At 37.2% G+C, this 16,647-nt stretch overlaps 1 protein-coding gene across 1 annotated transcript in view; it reads right to left on the reverse strand.

Annotated features, from left to right (window-relative positions):
* CAB39L (calcium binding protein 39 like) overlaps positions 1–16,647 on the reverse strand; it is a 115,505-nt gene that overhangs the window by 23,900 nt on the left and 74,958 nt on the right. The window contains exons 6-7 of the mRNA XM_080799642.1: positions 7,541–7,709; positions 349–408 (exon numbers count right to left, since the gene is read on the reverse strand). Of these exons, the coding sequence (XP_080655768.1) occupies positions 349–408; positions 7,541–7,709 (229 nt within the window). The remainder of the gene's footprint in view (positions 1–348; positions 409–7,540; positions 7,710–16,647) is intronic.

A 16,647-nucleotide genomic window follows, 5' to 3' on the forward strand; every position in this document is an offset into this window, starting at 1 on the left:
ATGATTTCTTTTGGTGAAAGTGGAGTACTCTTTTATGGATACCTACTGCCCATTGAGGGCAATGTGGATGCTCTTAAATCATGGTCAAAGTAAGCAGGTGCCAGTCATTTTCTGGAGCTCAAGATACAACAACAGAAACAGGTGTGAAAAATGAGAACACCCCGATCTCCTGCCTTTCTCAATTTTCCACAAAGTTTCCTGATGACCAGGTAAATGGACAAGTTGGGTGCCGACAGACTATGGTTCATGTCTGTTGTAAATCATATATAGGAGCAAGTGTCCATAGATCTAAGGTGGGGGAGAGGGGGGAGAAAATGAAGTAAAATGTCAAAAAGGATTTCTACTTACAGTGTCATAATTTTGTTCTAAGAAGTCTGCGACCAACACTTTATGTCTGGTTAGTAAGTCCTAGAAAAAGAACAGTTAAGTGAAATATAATTACTATAGCCAATAGATTTTATAAATCTGACTTTTCTAAGAATGTTATAAGTCCATTCATTTGAAACATATAGTTTCTGAAGAATATTTTCTTTACATCCACAAAACTATTTCCATTCTTAGTTTAAGATGTGAAATGCAAGTCTGTTTCATGTCAACAACAACAAAGGGTTTTAATTCGTATCATTGTTAAATTTATGATAGGAATAATTTAACTAGTGAAACAAACAGCACCTAAATGATGGGGTTTAACAGTATATTTCTTCAAGCCATGACTATATTGCGATCATGATCTAATAAATATCCAAATAAAGTCTATGATGAGCTATTCGAAATGTCGTTAATAACTTATTATTTTAAAAGAATGCCTAATGGCTTAAAACCATATCTCACAAGTTAAAAGATTTTCAGGAATCTCAACCTTTAGTTTTTTTTACTTAACCACGTTTAAAACAGAGGTGCCTAGGACACTGGGAAGCACAGAAATGACACTTAACTGGGCCATCGCAGGCATCTCCTGCTCAAGGGTTAATAGACTGTGTGGTGATGTGTGGTGACTAAGTCATACAACACACTCATTCAAAGCTAAAGACAGGTAGACTGATCTTCTTACGGCATAACGCTCAGAAAACTAAACAAGAGCATAAAGGAACATTTGACTGTCTTCAGCTCACACCTAAATTATATCCTTAATTCACCTTAATGTTGAAGGAAAATAAGCCTCACCTAATCCCTTTTATAAGCTTAGAGGCTAATACCCTGTCTAGATAGAATGTAGAATTTAATTAAAAACATAACAAGAATTTTAAAGTTTTCCAAAATAAGTTCTTATGCTTTAATACACATTTAATTAAAACTTCCTAAAAGCATATAGAAGATCCCAACATAAATTCACAGAGATCAAGAAGACAGCAGCAAGGGCAAAACTCACCTATTTCTATTTAAATAAGTAAAATATTTAATGCATTTTTGTGCTATTAATTTTCAAGTTCCAGAACAATGAGACTGGCTATTGATATCATTTTATTCCTTATCACCACATGTTGATTGAGTACTGCGTCTATTAGTAGAAACCCGTACTTTTTTTCCCCAGTAGAACATTCAGCATTCTTTTGGAACTGAAACTTTAAAATGGGAAAACCCTCTAGAGGAATTCATTCCTGTTCTCTCTGAGGTCAAAATTCAAACTAGTTCCTCTATCACGAGACCCCCAAAAGAGCAAGGTAGTTCCACGGCATTCTCTGGGGTCCCTAGTTTTCAGACACCCCCTTCCCTAATGTCCTGAGCAGGATCAGTGGTTTTTCTGAGCTGACCCCAGTTAGAAAGGGTTTCTTTCTATGGACTGCAGCAGACCTGGATCCACCTGTTGTCATAGTCAGCAGGCTTGACTGTGGGGATGGTGCCCTCTCACAGCCCCGGGTCTGCACACACAGTGGTGGTGGCAGCAGAAGGAGCACTGTGCGGATGAGTGCTGCCTGTCAAGGTTTCCATTCACTATCTGTTAGTGTTACTCCAGAGAAAGAGGAATTGGGAAGAAGTCCTGTTAGTAGCAGCTCCTTCAAATTCCAAAGGAAAAAACTGGAAATAACTTACATATCCAATAATAGAAAAATAAAATATGATGGGGTAGAATTCCTCTGGCATGTGTACATGGTGGGTACAGCCAATAAATGATTCTCTCTCTGTAACACACACACCCACCCACACCCCCCCCACACACATACTCTCACACTTGTGTGTATATATTCCTAGCTACACCCTCAAATTTTTGCATGTAGTAAATGCATGTGCAAAACTGGAGGAATTGAACATATATATACATATACCCATGCATATATACACATAATACAAAGACAAATATAATTGCTGCATCATTATAGATCACATGACAGTGGGGAAAAAATCAGCTAAAATCCTACCCAAAAAGGAAAAAGGAGAAAGTTGCAAAGAGACATAAAGTTCAGATTTTAAATAATTTAAAATTTTAAATTATTTGAAACAGTGTATGCTTTTATCCCACCTCCTCACAATTGTTTTGACAAGACTAAGTTTTGCATAGTCTATGCATTATGCTAAAAAAAAAAATCTGATATTGCTGTGGAGGGACTTCTGCACACCTTGGGAGACAGAGGGTGGAGTGACAGAAACACACTCAATGGCAGGGGCATGACAGCGGATGGGCCAAGCAGCAACTGCCGTTCTTGGAGGATTTCCTATGTGTCGGGGAACATGCAGAGCTCTTTACACATGTTATTTCTCATCTTCACAACTCTGCAAGGCAGGGATTATTTTCTTCATCTCACAGGAGAGGAAAATGAAACTCCAAGGTTAACTCCTTGCTCAAGGACATATAGCCAGTCAGGTGGCAGAGGGAGGTGGAATTCAAACCCCTTCTATCATGTCATGGAAGGACGGATGAAAGAAATGCTGACTGTTAGGAATGTTTTCTGGGAAAGGACAATTTGTAGACAATACTGTGACAAAAAATATAAACAATGTTAAATTGTTTATTCATTGTTTATTAATGAGTAAACTGGGCAACAGCCATCTTGGAGCTCAAAAAAAAAAAAGGGAAGTCTAACATGAAAAAATGTTCATCATCACTAGCCATTAGGGAGATTCAAATTAAAACCACATTGAGGGGGCACCTGGGTGGCTCAGTGGGTTAAAGCCTCTGCCTTTGGCTCAGGTCATGATCTTAGGGTCCTGGAATCAAGCCCCACATCAGGCTCTCTGCTCAGTGGGGAGCCTGCTTCCTCTCTCTCTCTGCCTGCCTCTCTGCCTACTTGTGATCTCTGTCTGTCAAATAAATAAAAACCACATTGAGATACCACCTTACACCAGTTAGAATGGCCAAAATTAGTAAGACAGGAAACAACGTATGTTGGAGAGGATGTGGAGAAAGGGGAACCCTCTTACCCTGTTGGTGGAAATGCAAGTTGGTGCAGCCACTTTGGGGAACAGTGTGGAGATTCCTCAAGAAATTAAAAATAGAGCTTCCCTATGACCCTGCAATTACACTACTGGGTATACCCCAAAGATACAGATGTAGTGAAAAGAAGGGCCATCTGTACCCCAATGTTTATAGCAGCAATGGCCACGGTCGCCAAACTGTGGAAAGAACCAAGATGCCCTTCAACGGACGAATGGATAAGGAAGATGTGGTCCATGTACACTATGGAGTATTATGCCTCCATCAGAAAGGATGAATACCCAACTTTTGTAGCAACATGGACGGGACTGGAAGAGATTATGCTAAGTAAAATAAAGTCAAGCAGAGAGAGTCAATTATCATATGGTTTCACTTATTTGTGGAGCATAACAAATAACATGGAGGACATGGGGAGATGGAGAGAAGGGAGTTGAGGGAAATTGGAAGGGGAGGTGAACCATGAGAGACTATGGACTCTGAAAAACAACCTGAGGGTTTTGAAGCGGCGGGGGGTGGGGGGGGGGGTGGGAGGTTGGGGGAGACAGGTGGTAAGTATTAAGGAGGGCACGTATTGCATGGAGCACTGGATGTGGTGCAAAAACAATGAATACTGTTACACTGAAAAGAAAAAGAAAAAAAAAATGTCTAAGAGGTTAAAAACAAAAGACAAAACCAAAAGAAAATCACACTAAAACCAAGCCAGCCAGACAACCAAAACCCCCTGAAGCCATCTACTTAAAAAGAAACAGTGACTTATGGTCACTGTTCTATTATATTAACCACAGCATTTTGGAAAAATATAAATTGACATTTCCAATATTGTTAGCATGCTGGAAAACTTTTTTTTTTAAAGGTTTATTTATTTGGGAGGGGAGAGAGAAAAACAATAATAAGCATATTCCCTGCTTAAGCAAGAAGCCCAGTACAGGGATCTAAGGATCCTGAGGTCAACCTGAGCTGAAATCAACAGTTGGATACTTAATAGACTGAGCCACCCAGGGGACGCCCCAATTTTTTTTCTTTTAAGCATACTAGAAAACTTTTTATGGTTATTTAGATTTTCAGAGACTTAAGTTTGATGGAAAATATGCTGAGGTATAGCTTAAAACATCAGTTTATTTTTGATATTTAATACTGTGCTGCAAATTAAATTGGGTTGAACATATGATAGCAAGACGTTATTATCAAATGTAGTTTATTTTATTAAATGTTGAAAAATCTTTGGGGGAAATTTTGAAAAATACATATTCATCTCAGAGTTTGTTCTTTGTTTATAATTATTTGTGAAGCTTTACTTACAGTCTTTTAGAAAAAGAACCAACTCTGTTTCCATGACAGCAGAGTCATCAGACAGGAAAGGGGAAAAAAAATGGGATGACACTATTAACAGAAAACATCTCCTTAGCTGTTTAGGCACAGACAGTTCACTAGAAAGAAACGGAATCATGTTTTGTGTTAAGTGTTAGTCTTCAGATTTGACGTGTCAAGGCCTCTCTCACCGTGTGCGCTAGATAGACTTTGGGGGCTTCATCAGTGGCCACTGTAGAACCTCTGCTTTGCCTGGGGAGACTGAGTGGACAGTGGAACGGAGCAGGCTCTCGAGTTACACCGCACTCTGAGCACACATCCAGGCCTGTAGCCCTTGCTCCCCCTCCCTCCGCCCACCAGGAAACTCTCCTTAGTGCTGTCCCCAGACTTTTCCTCCCTCTCTTTTCTTCCTTCCCCTCACTCTTTGCTGTTCTCTCTAGTTTCCTTCTTCTCTTCTTACGTCTTTGTCCTCTAGATCCCCTTCTTCCTTCTCCTTCTTTCCCTTGCCCTTTGCCTTCCACCCCAGAGAGATAGGGTCTTTCTCTGCTCGGTCTTGTCGGGGAGAATCTAGGGAGCAGACAGGACTCGGGGGAGACATGTGGAAAACGCCACCAGGGTGGTGACCCCTCTCCCTTCAAACCCAGATTCTAGATTGGTCCTGTACTTATTTCAGCCTTGGCTGAGGCGCTTAGGGAATGATTGACACTCTGGCTCCTTTCCTCTCCTGTCTCGGGCAGTTCAGCCCTGGTTCCAAACTAGCACACACCCCCGCCCCCCATTTATTAAAACAAAAGTGCCACAGTAAATTGTCGCCCTCAAACAGGATTCTCTCTGACAGGAGTTCTTATCAATTCAATTTTGCTCATTTCATGACATTTCAGAGATATCGTGGAAATGTCATGATGGACTGTGTCACAGGCAGAAGGGGCCCAGCCTTGCCTACCCCTTCATGAGGCTATCTTTAGGGTGGGGTCCACTCACCCGTGCTCCCTCTTCTTGGTCACAGCAAGCTCCTCTCACTGCCCTGCTGCAGGCCCCCCCTCCATCCCTTCCCTTTGCTGAGGTCCCCCTACCTCCTGCTCCCCTCCAGTCCCTGTTGTTTCTTGTCTCTGCTCCCTGGTGCTCTCTCACACTTCCCGCCACCATGTGAGCATATGCATCTTTTAATGGATTCAGGGCACCTTCTTAGAACAGGCTGAGTAAGTCCCTAGTCTATAGATAATACATAGTTTTCAGTATAACAAACTATAGCTTTCACTTTTCTTGACCTCTGGAGAGCTGTTAAAAGGAACTATTTATCATTCCAGTTATAGGCAAATTTCAAGTCATTTACATAAAGTTGTAAGATTAAAGTATTTACTAATACTGGTATATGGACTATGTCAGTATTATTAAATTATTTATTTAAGATAATATATAAAAAATAAAACTCATATATGGATTATAATTAGGTAACAGTATTTATATCCTAAAAAAGTAGAAGTAAATTTGGAATGATATAAATGGAGAAGTAAATTGCTGAAATGCTTTTAAAGAAATGAATCTGAGTATATACATTTAAACAAGTCTTGTCTACTTTGTAATTGACTTTTTTGTCAATAATGCTGTTACATCATCAGCTTAAAATATTTTCAGAAATCCTCTTCTAAAATTGTCTTCAGTCCAGTGTGGTATACACTGAAGAAAATCAGACTCTATTTTAGTCATTTTAAAATTTATTTTTATTATCATTCCCATTATTATTACCAAGACCCAAAACAGTCCTAGTTATCATGACCACCCACTTTATCCAGTTAACCTGAATGTCAAACAGCTTTGCACTGTTCGCAGAACTTTAATCTGCCCGCAGAAAGATTTGCCACTACTGGAAAATGAACATGCCATGGATAGTGATACTAGTTTCAAAATATATTAAATAATGGCAGGATCATAAGAATAAGTAAATGATTTTCTAAGACAGAAATCTTTAAGGTGACATCATTCATTGGATGTCTAAGTTCTAGTATTTAGTTTGCAAATTAGGTACATTATTTTCTAATATGCTTTCTGAACATCTTTCGAATGGTCAAACTCAGAAACAGAAAGTAAAATGGGGCTGGAGGGCTGAGGGGAAGGGAGAAATGGAGCACCGGTGTTTAACGGGTACTAGCTGCACAACAGTGTGAATATACTTCACACTACTGAACTGTATACTGAAAAGTGGTTACCATGGTAATTTTATGTTATATATATTCTTTTACAACAATTAAAAAATTTTAATATAATACTAAGATTAAATTCGTATTTAGCAACAGAGTAGATAATAAGTGTATAAGAACACAAATGATTATGAAGAAAACACGATTCATTTATGAGTAATTTGCTTCACTGAGTGAGAATTTACAATTACGCTGATAAAGTACGGTGATGTCCTTCAGAGGCAAAGCTGTCATTCTCCAGCTCCCTTCACTACCTAGTCCCTTCCCCTGCTGGTAAACACTGTTGCTGCTTCCCTGATAACCTTCTAGAGGTATTCAGTGCAGATGCAACTTAAGTGGCAGCTTATACCCTTTGTTTTTAACATAAGTGAAAGCATGCTTTGCAGAGAATATTATATGTCCCTTTTTTCACATATATTGCAATTCATTCTGCATGAGTTTGTGACAAGTATTTTGAGTTGTTTTTTCTACAGTGTGATAGACTGGCCTAATAGAATGCATGACTGATACTTTACGTTTTACATCATAAATCAGTTGGTTATGCTCAGGCTTAAGGAATAGCCTTTCCTGCTTCTTTAAAATTAAACTGCCTCCTCAGAGGCCAACTGACTTTAACTAAATGCTGAAACTAAATGACCTAGCTGATTCAGAAAAAAAAAATTACCTTAAAAGTAGCAAAGGCATCAGAAGCAATATCGAATGTTGACAACTCCACATACTTAAAGAAGTCTCGGAACTGATTAGAAAAGAGGATGATTTTGGCAAGTGGTTCGTGTCGAATACATTCTCTCAGCATAATCCCACAACGTAAGGCGATCTGTGGGGCTTCATATCTAAAGCATAAACAAGACAGAAATGCAGAACACTGTTATCCTATTAACAAAATAATATTAATGTTACCAAAAGAACCATTTCAATACTGCTGTTAAAGGATATACCATAGATATACCATTTGTCACAGTTCATTCAAACACCATTCATTCAATACCCACTGAATATCTATGATATGCCTAGCACTATTCCAAATGCTGGGGATATAATAGTAAGAACAGGCTACTGCCTTCCTAAAGTTCGTATTTTTTAGTGGGAATACTATTTAGTGGGGTAAGAGACAGATTATAAACAATGAAAAGAAATTTCATATTCTGAGAAGTGCTAGAAACTGAAGACACTAAAATATTTATAATACAGAGTGTAACTACTTAATTTACTTTCATTTAGATTGAGTGGTCAGGGAAGGAGCAAAGCATTCCAGGCAAAGGGAACTAACCACAAAAGCTCCAAGGCAAGAGCCAGCTTGGTGAGTTAGAGAAGAGTAAGGCCAGTGTGGCTGGAATGTAGGGGAAGAACAGTGGACGGTATGAAATGAAGCAAGAGTGGAGAAGGACGGGCCAGATCACATACTGCTCCACAGGCTAAGCTAAGGAGTTTGGTTTTAAAGTGATAGGAAGACTTTGGAGAGTTTAAAAAATTAACATGGCCTGACATATGCTTTAAAAAGATCACTCTGGGCATCTGTGGAGAATCTATTATAAAACATGGGAAAAAATGGGGACACCCAGGTGGCTCAGTTGGTTAAGCATCTGACTTGATTTGGGCTCAGATCTCAGCGTCATGAGATTGAGCCCTACATGGGGCTCCATGCTGGGCATGGAGCCTGCTTAAGAGTCTCTTTCTCTCCATCTACCTCTGCCCCTCCCACCTCCTCATGCACTGGCTCTTTAAAAAAAAAAAAAAAGAAGAAGGAAAAATGAGCTGGAAAGTTAGAGTGGGAACAGGGGGACTGGGTAGGAGGAGGAGCAGCAGCCCAGCTAGAGATGATGGTGGCCTGGACTGAGATGGTAGTAGTACATGACAGGACTGTGGGCAGATCCTGCATATTGCTTGGAGGAACAATATAGCTGGGGTAGGGTGGGGAACAAATTTGGGGTGAGGGAAACTGAGGACTCAAGAACAATTCCCATATTTTAGGCCTGAATAATTAGGTAGATGGTGGTACCAATTTTTAAGATGAATAAAACTAGTAGATGAGCAGATCAGTGAAGAAATTAAGTTTGTTTCTGACCATGTTAACTCTGAGATGCCTGATATCTAAGTAGGGATGTCTCCTTGGCAGTAGAATATATCTATCTAGGGTTCAGGAAGAAGATAAGGATAGATATTACATGCACATATATGCAGTTTGTATGTAATAGATGACCAGTAATAGCTGTGTATTGAATGACCCCCTGAAATCATGAATTACAGCTTGCAGCAAAAATTGCACTAGAAAAACACAATGTTTATTGTAGGAAACAATTCAGGACTGGCACGTTAGATCTGTTCCCTTCCTAATTTAATAACAATGCTCCAAGTGTCAAATTCAACATTGAAATAAATCTAGTTTGAGTTACATTCCAGTGTATTATAAGGTTTCAAGAAATTGAACAAAACTTAGCTCAAGTAAAACAAGCTCAATATTAAACTGATGCAGTTTTCCATTGTGTGGTAAATAGTACAGTAGAACAAAAGAAGGTATGATGGTAAAAGACTGGGAAGTGCGTATAGGATAAAAAAATCTTATTTCATTTCATTTCAATTAAATACAATATTAATTTTTATGGTTCTAATACAATAAATCTTTCAGATTTACCATGACTTTTCCAAGTTAGAAAAATTATAGCCAAAAAATGTTTAAAAGCAAAAATGACCACTGAACAGATGAGAACTGAAATGAACAAATAAGAAAACTGAATAGATGAAAATCAAAACAAAAGCACCCTTACACAAAACTTCAAGATATAACTCATCAATTATAAGTGGTAACATTCTGTTGAGCAATAAAATATAGTGCAGTATTCTTTAAAAGACAACATCTACATGACATTTGATTTAAGAATAAAATCTCTCTCCTACAACCTAGGAAACTGGCTACTTTGCAAAGTCAAATCCACAAATACAGTAGGGGAAATGGTAAACCAGGATATTTGAGAGAATTCACTAAACTAGGGTAGTATTTATCATTTTTGTTCTCTTTTATGCTGAATACTATCAATAACTCCTTTGAGTATTCCCTGAATAACTCATATTAACATTAAATGCTAATATATTCAGATAGGCATGATTATTTGCAGAATATTTAAAAATACCTATTTATAGTGTTAATAATTTCTCTTACCAGAAGAACCTGAAAATCAGCCTGCTGGAACACATGGAAGAGTTATAGATGGGAAAATATTAAAATGTTATAAAGAGGGGTGTATTTTCTAAAGTGTGAAGGAGAAAAACATTGCTGTTTATTGGTAGAGTACTTTAGAGAATATGAAATAAAGACTGTTGACCTGGAGAAAGAACCCAAGACCATTAAAATCTAGACTTATTAGTGAGATATTTATGGACTTTTATAATCTGACCCTAAATTTTTAATTTCATTTCTCATCCCATTCCATACATCTTTGGGGTACGCCATTCTCTCAGCCTAGAATGTCCTTCTCCTTACACCTCTACCTCTAAAATTCTCTCTCATCTTTCAAGGCTTCATTGCTGGGAATAGGTTTTACTTGTTACCATCTTACTCTCTTGTTACCTTCTCCTTTCCTCCTCTGCTCCCATCTCTATATGATTTATCTTACTTGTTACTTTCCCCTATCCCCATCTCAGTCTCCAGTGTGCTTAGCATAATGTTTTGCACAAAGTAGGCACACAGTGAAATTAATGACTTTCTTCTTCTTCTCCTTCTTCTTTAGAGAGAGAGAGTGTATGTGTGCACAAGTGGGTGGGGAGGGGGAAGGGAAAGGAAGAGAATCTTAAGCAGGCTCAACGTCAATTATGGAGCCCTATGTGGGACTCAGTCTCACAACCCTGAGATCATGACCTGAGCTGAAATCAAGAGCCAGACGCTTAACCAACTGAGCCACCCAGGTGCGCTTGAAGTTAATTAATTTCAAATTCTGACTGGAATTCTTAATAGTAGAACTCTATGAAACTCAGACTCTGGCTTAAACAAAAAGCTCTATGATCTCAAGCCAACATTCTTCTCATTTCTTGATTTAATTTCCAAACTATCTATAAAAAGTTTATACTTCAAACTTTTGTGTATAATTAGTTCACTTTTTCCTTTCATTTGGTAAAGTTTATTGGAACCATCTGTGATTATACTATTTATTCTTGAGGATGAAAAAAATATTTTAAAAAATATTCCTCTGGGTCAGAACACTTATTGCATCCCATTAGTTTGTGCTTAAGAGTAGAAATGTCATTCTCTGAGATGACAGCTTCTTAAAGGTAGGAATATATTGAGATATATAGAGAAATTCTTAGTTTTCGTCAGTACCCTTTAAGCGATCTATAATTTACATATATCATTTCAACCTTACTACCCTCTAGGATATTGGTTTCTAATAGTTTAGTGTTCCACAAATTAAGCCTATCTTAAGTTTCAAATCCCAGTAGCATTAATATCCTTATACTTTGTATAGAATAAATATCTCATCTATTCTAGTCCACTTATGACAGGTTCCCAAGGGCAGGGACCACAATGAATCACTCTACCTCCACAATGACTAATTTACATCAGGTTGCCAATAAAGATAAATACAATAAATGTTGAATCATTATTTTATAGAATTGAATTATATCTTCCTTTTTGATTTGTAGTTTGGATCATATAGTCTGGCCTCCAATTAACTATGTTAGTATGGAGAAGGCACACTACTATATATGCATGTTTATTCAAATAATCACAGCATATAAGATCCCTTTTGAATTTAATAAAAGCTAAAATATAAGAGTAATTTTCTCCTCTAGCAGTGAGCTACAGTAAACATACAAAAAATGGTCAGAACATCCTGTGAAAGAATATCTCAAGTTAAGAAAATGTGTAAGGGGGAAAAATGACTTGTGTTGTTGCTGGGAGCAAACAATGTCAGGCAGTAGTTAGAAAAGTTCTGTAAAATGTCACTTAACAAACACTTGGCCTCCTCAATATAGGCAAGAAGTTTTGCTTTTAATCTAGATATATTTGCTTACTTTATAAATAAGAAGATAACTCTGTCCATTAAGGAGGCTTAGAAGCAGTAATAATCCAATGTCAATGAGAAGCCCTAGCATCCAGATTATAGTCTCTAAGAACCATTCCTCACTAAAAAGAACAAGAGTCCTTGGTAGAAATGGCTGACTCCAAGTCTGTGTTAGGAAATATATAAAATGGGCCTGGTATATCTTGTGCCAAAAAGCAAGGAATCTCACTTGCTAATGTGAGTAATGTCAAAAGGTCATGAGGCAAGTTGAAGGATAGACAACTGGGCATCAGCAAGAAAAATAAAACATATGGAAAAAAATTAAACCCACAAGTTCATAATGATAATAAAAGGATGGGGGAAAGGGAGAGAGAGAGAGTGAGAGAGAGCAAAGAAACCTAGATGCCAATGGAAGTTCCTGGAGTAACAATTTATTTCTCTCTAAATTGATAATGGAAGCAAAAGAATTAGGCATTTATTCTACCTCTCTGGTATGAATTGTATTTTTAAATAGTTAAATTGTTGTGGGAGATGATGGAAAGGTATTTTCTATAAAACTACATTAGTTAATAAATGCATGAAAAATGACAGGATTCTTTTTGTAACCGCTAATGAAATGACTGCATTGTATGCTGTTTATCAATGAATGGTAAAACAGTTAAGTGTAAAGCTGATGAGGAACTTTACAATGGATTAAGCTGTCTCCACCTGAAGCCACTGTTCAATCTTAGCATTACAAAATGTATATCTCCTGATGAGATGAAATATGAACTACACAGCACCACCTACAAAGTATGATTGCCAAAATAGAACTGAATCTGAATCTAATCAAGTCTTTAAATATAACCTCCAGGACAGAAATACAGGGGACAGCGGAACAAGTTAAGTGACACCATTAGGAAGCAATATGACAAATCCAGAATGGAGAAAATTCTGTACCATAATGAACTCAGTTTTTCAAAAAGTCAATGTCATAAAAAAGGGGTGTGTGTGCAGTTCTCAATGAAAAGAGATTTTTAAAAGACTATGTGGTATTACAACCAAATACAGTAAGTAGAACTTGTTAGGATCCTTAACTGAACAACTATGGAAATTTGGGGGAAGGGACAATCAAGGAAATTTTAGTATGGAGCAGGTATTAGTTACTAAAGAATTATTGTGGGGGCACCCAGGTGGCTCAGTTAAGCATCTGACTTTGGCTCAAGTCACACCCACATCGGGCTCTCTGCTCAGCAGGAAGCCTGCCTCTTCCTGTCCACTCACCCTGCTTGTGTTCCCTCTCTCTGTCAAATAATTAAATTAAATCTTTTAAAAAGTTATTGTTACTTTTTAAATATAATAATTACATTGTAGTTATGTAAAATTTATCTTTCTATTTTTGCAATGCATATCAAAGTAAATTATTTAGGGTTGATACAACAAGATTACATGAGATTTGGGATTTGCTTTAAAATACTCCAGCCAAAAAAGTAGGGGTTGGTATTCGGGCGATAAATGAAACAAACACAGTGAAATACTGATGGTTGTTAAGACTGGGTGATGAGTACATAGGGTTTCTTTGTACTCTCTATCTTTGTATATGGTTGAAAATTTTTGTATTAAAAATTTTTTAAATAGTATTATTAGGAGACATTTATAATTTCAACATTAGACTTTTGGAACATCTTTCATTGGCTATGATTTTAATTGATCACTGAGAGGAGTTTAAGTGACTTCATCCTTAAGTTCTCTCAGTAATTTGGAATGTCACTTGTCTGGTCCAAGAGAAAAGTTCATTTAGAGAAAGTCTTTATTTATAATTGTTTCATAAAATTTGGGTTCCAAATCCTTCATACCATGTTTTGTATCCTATATCCAGGCGATCATCTTTGATGGGCAATTACCTAGTAATTTCCTTTCTTTCTTTCTCTTCCTTTCTCTCTTTCTCTCTCTCTCTTTCTTTCCTTCTCTCTTCCCCCCTTCCTTCCTTCCTTGCTTGTTAGAATTAGGTTCAATACGGAAAGTTACTATCATTTTCTTAAATAACATCAGTTTGATTTGTAAATGCACCAATCAAGGTTTGTCCTGAGTTTTGAAAAGTAATTTTACAAGAGATAATTCAGTAAAAATGCTGACCTTTAACAAAGGATTTAGCATTTTAAGCTAAACACGTGTGACAGGTAAAGCTGGTTCTGGTGAAACTGTTCTACTTAGGACTTCTGGTCTACCCTGTACTCAACATCTTCTATAATTACCTTTCTTTTCACACCTGAATGGTCCGCAAATCTTATTAAAGATACAGTAATGGTAAAGAACATGGAATTTAGAAACAGATCTGGATTGAAAACTTGGCTCTGTCATTTATTAGCTTTATTACCTTGAGCAATACCCTTACCCTAAGTTTCAACATCCTCATCTGTAAAATGGCAAGAGTAATACCCAGTCCTCACAGTATTATCAAAAGAATTAGATGAAATAACATAAGTAAAGATATTGAATGCAACAGTTGGCACATAGCAAGCACTCAGTAAATGGTATTTCCACAACAGGATGTGAAGGAATGGACTTAAAGTCTGGGTTAAAAAAATAAAAGAAGAATCATTACAACAGAGAATAAAGCCCAGAGATATCATCACCAAATTGTTGATAATGGTTTTCTTTGGGAGAGATAATGGTTTGTACTCCCCTTCTATATTATACATTTTTTAAAAAGATTTTATTTATTTGTTTCCCAGAGAAAGAGAGAGAGTACAAGCAGGGGAGTGGCGGGCAGAGGAAGAAGCAGGCTCCCCACTGAGCAAGGAGCCTGATGTGAGACTCAATCCCAGGGCCCTGGGATCACAACCTGAGCTGAAGGCAGATGCTTAACAGACTGAGCCACCCAGGTGTCCCTATTTTATATATTTCTAAAATATCTGAAGTTTAAAATAATAAGTATGTGCTACCTTGAGTCAGAAAATAATTAAAATATTTTTTTAAAATATCTGCTTTCTTCATTCCCAATATCACCACTAAAGTTTTGGTCCTAATTATCTCTAGCTTGGACTCTTCCAAGCTGGACACTCAGTACCTCCACACTCTAAGCCATTTTCCGCACTGCCACCAGAACTCATCATGTCTAGCCCCTGGGGAGTTCCATGTTACCTACAGAATGACATTCAGACTCCCTGGTGGGACATAGAAGGCTCTTTACAATCTGTTCTCAGCCTTTCCAGCTTTATCACCCAACCTTCCCTCCCATTCACACTGGACTCTAGCTACACCAGAAATCCTGACAACCTCCAAACACATTATGCATTTTGATGCCACCTTGCCTTTGCACACAAGACACTCAATCCTTCTCTTTGTGCTTATTTGGCAATTTCCTACTTTAAGACCTCCATTTTTGATATCCTATAAAATAATAACAATGACATGTAATGAGTTGTCTCTTCTCATTGTAGACTATGAATGCTTAAGGAATGGAAAGCTGGGTAGTATTCTGAGGGCATAGACTCTGGAGCCAGACTACTTGGGTTTAAATCGTACTAGCTATGTGACTTCACATAAGTTAGTTAACCTCTCTGGGCTGCATATAAAAGAGGTTATATTTTATAACAGCAGCAGCAATAATAACTACCTACAAGACTATTATATGAATACAAAGCAAGGCCTGACATTTGATTAAAATACAATCTAAACTTCTACCATGACTATGACTATTATTAGTGTTATTATTACTAGTACTGTTACTATTGTAGGCCCTTCATAAATGAACTAATAAGCAGTTTTAGCCTTATAAATGAAACTAAATATTAACTTTTTAGAAGAAATGGAAAGATATATAAAACTTTCCTAATGAATCAAAGTTGACAAAGTTATTCTTAAAGTAAATAGTTCTTATTTTTCTATTATGTACTATAATTACATGAAAATAGAGTCCTAGAATAAAAATCCGTATATTAACAAAGTGGCTTTTTAATTAAGTGATTAAAAGTTATTTTCTCCACATACTAGGAAAAAATGAAAGCTATTTAAGTTTTTCTTCTTAAATACAAAAAAATGACATACAATTATCTATCACAAATTATACATAGGTTAACTGGTAAATATAGGTGTCTAATGAATAGAGAGTTCGTATTTCAAATATAAGGAAGTTTACTTACATCAATTTAGTCATCTGTTTATATACTGAATGACTTGTTTTATCAAATAATTTGTATACGAATAGTAGTCATTTGAATTCATCAGAAAACACCATCAAGTGGGACATAAGCACATTTTTAAATAATTAAAGATATAATATAGATATATAAAGAGACACTAATTATTCACACTCAGTAAACTCTATGTAATCCTAATTTTTTTTTGTAATCCTAATTTTTAAAAACCCAAGGTCTCACAATTTTACAGAATCACATATAAACATAATCCAAGAGTAAAAAGTCACTTAAAAAAAGTCATTAAAAGAGATTCGAATTGGGGTGCTGGGTGGCTCAGTTGAGAGACTGAGTCTTGGTTTCAGTTCAGGTCCTCGTCTCAGGCTTGTGAGATCAAACCTCACATGGGTCTCAACTTGGAGTCTGCCTGAGATTATGTCTCCCTCTTCCTCTCCCTCTGCCCCCCCCCCCCACTCATGCACTGGCTTGCTCTCTCTTTCTCTCTGTCTCTAACATTTTTTTTTAAAATACTGACTTATAACTTACAGCATCACTTCTCAAACTCCCTTCCTTCTCCCAATTCACTCTGCAGCTGCTTTGGAGCTTCTCACCGTTAAGGCTCCCCAAGCCTTCTCATGAAGCGGGTGGTCTCCTCC

The sequence above is a fragment of the Martes martes genome, assembly GCF_963455335.1.
Source record: "Martes martes genome assembly, chromosome: 3".
In the NCBI taxonomy this organism is placed as follows: Eukaryota; Metazoa; Chordata; class Mammalia; order Carnivora; family Mustelidae; genus Martes; species Martes martes.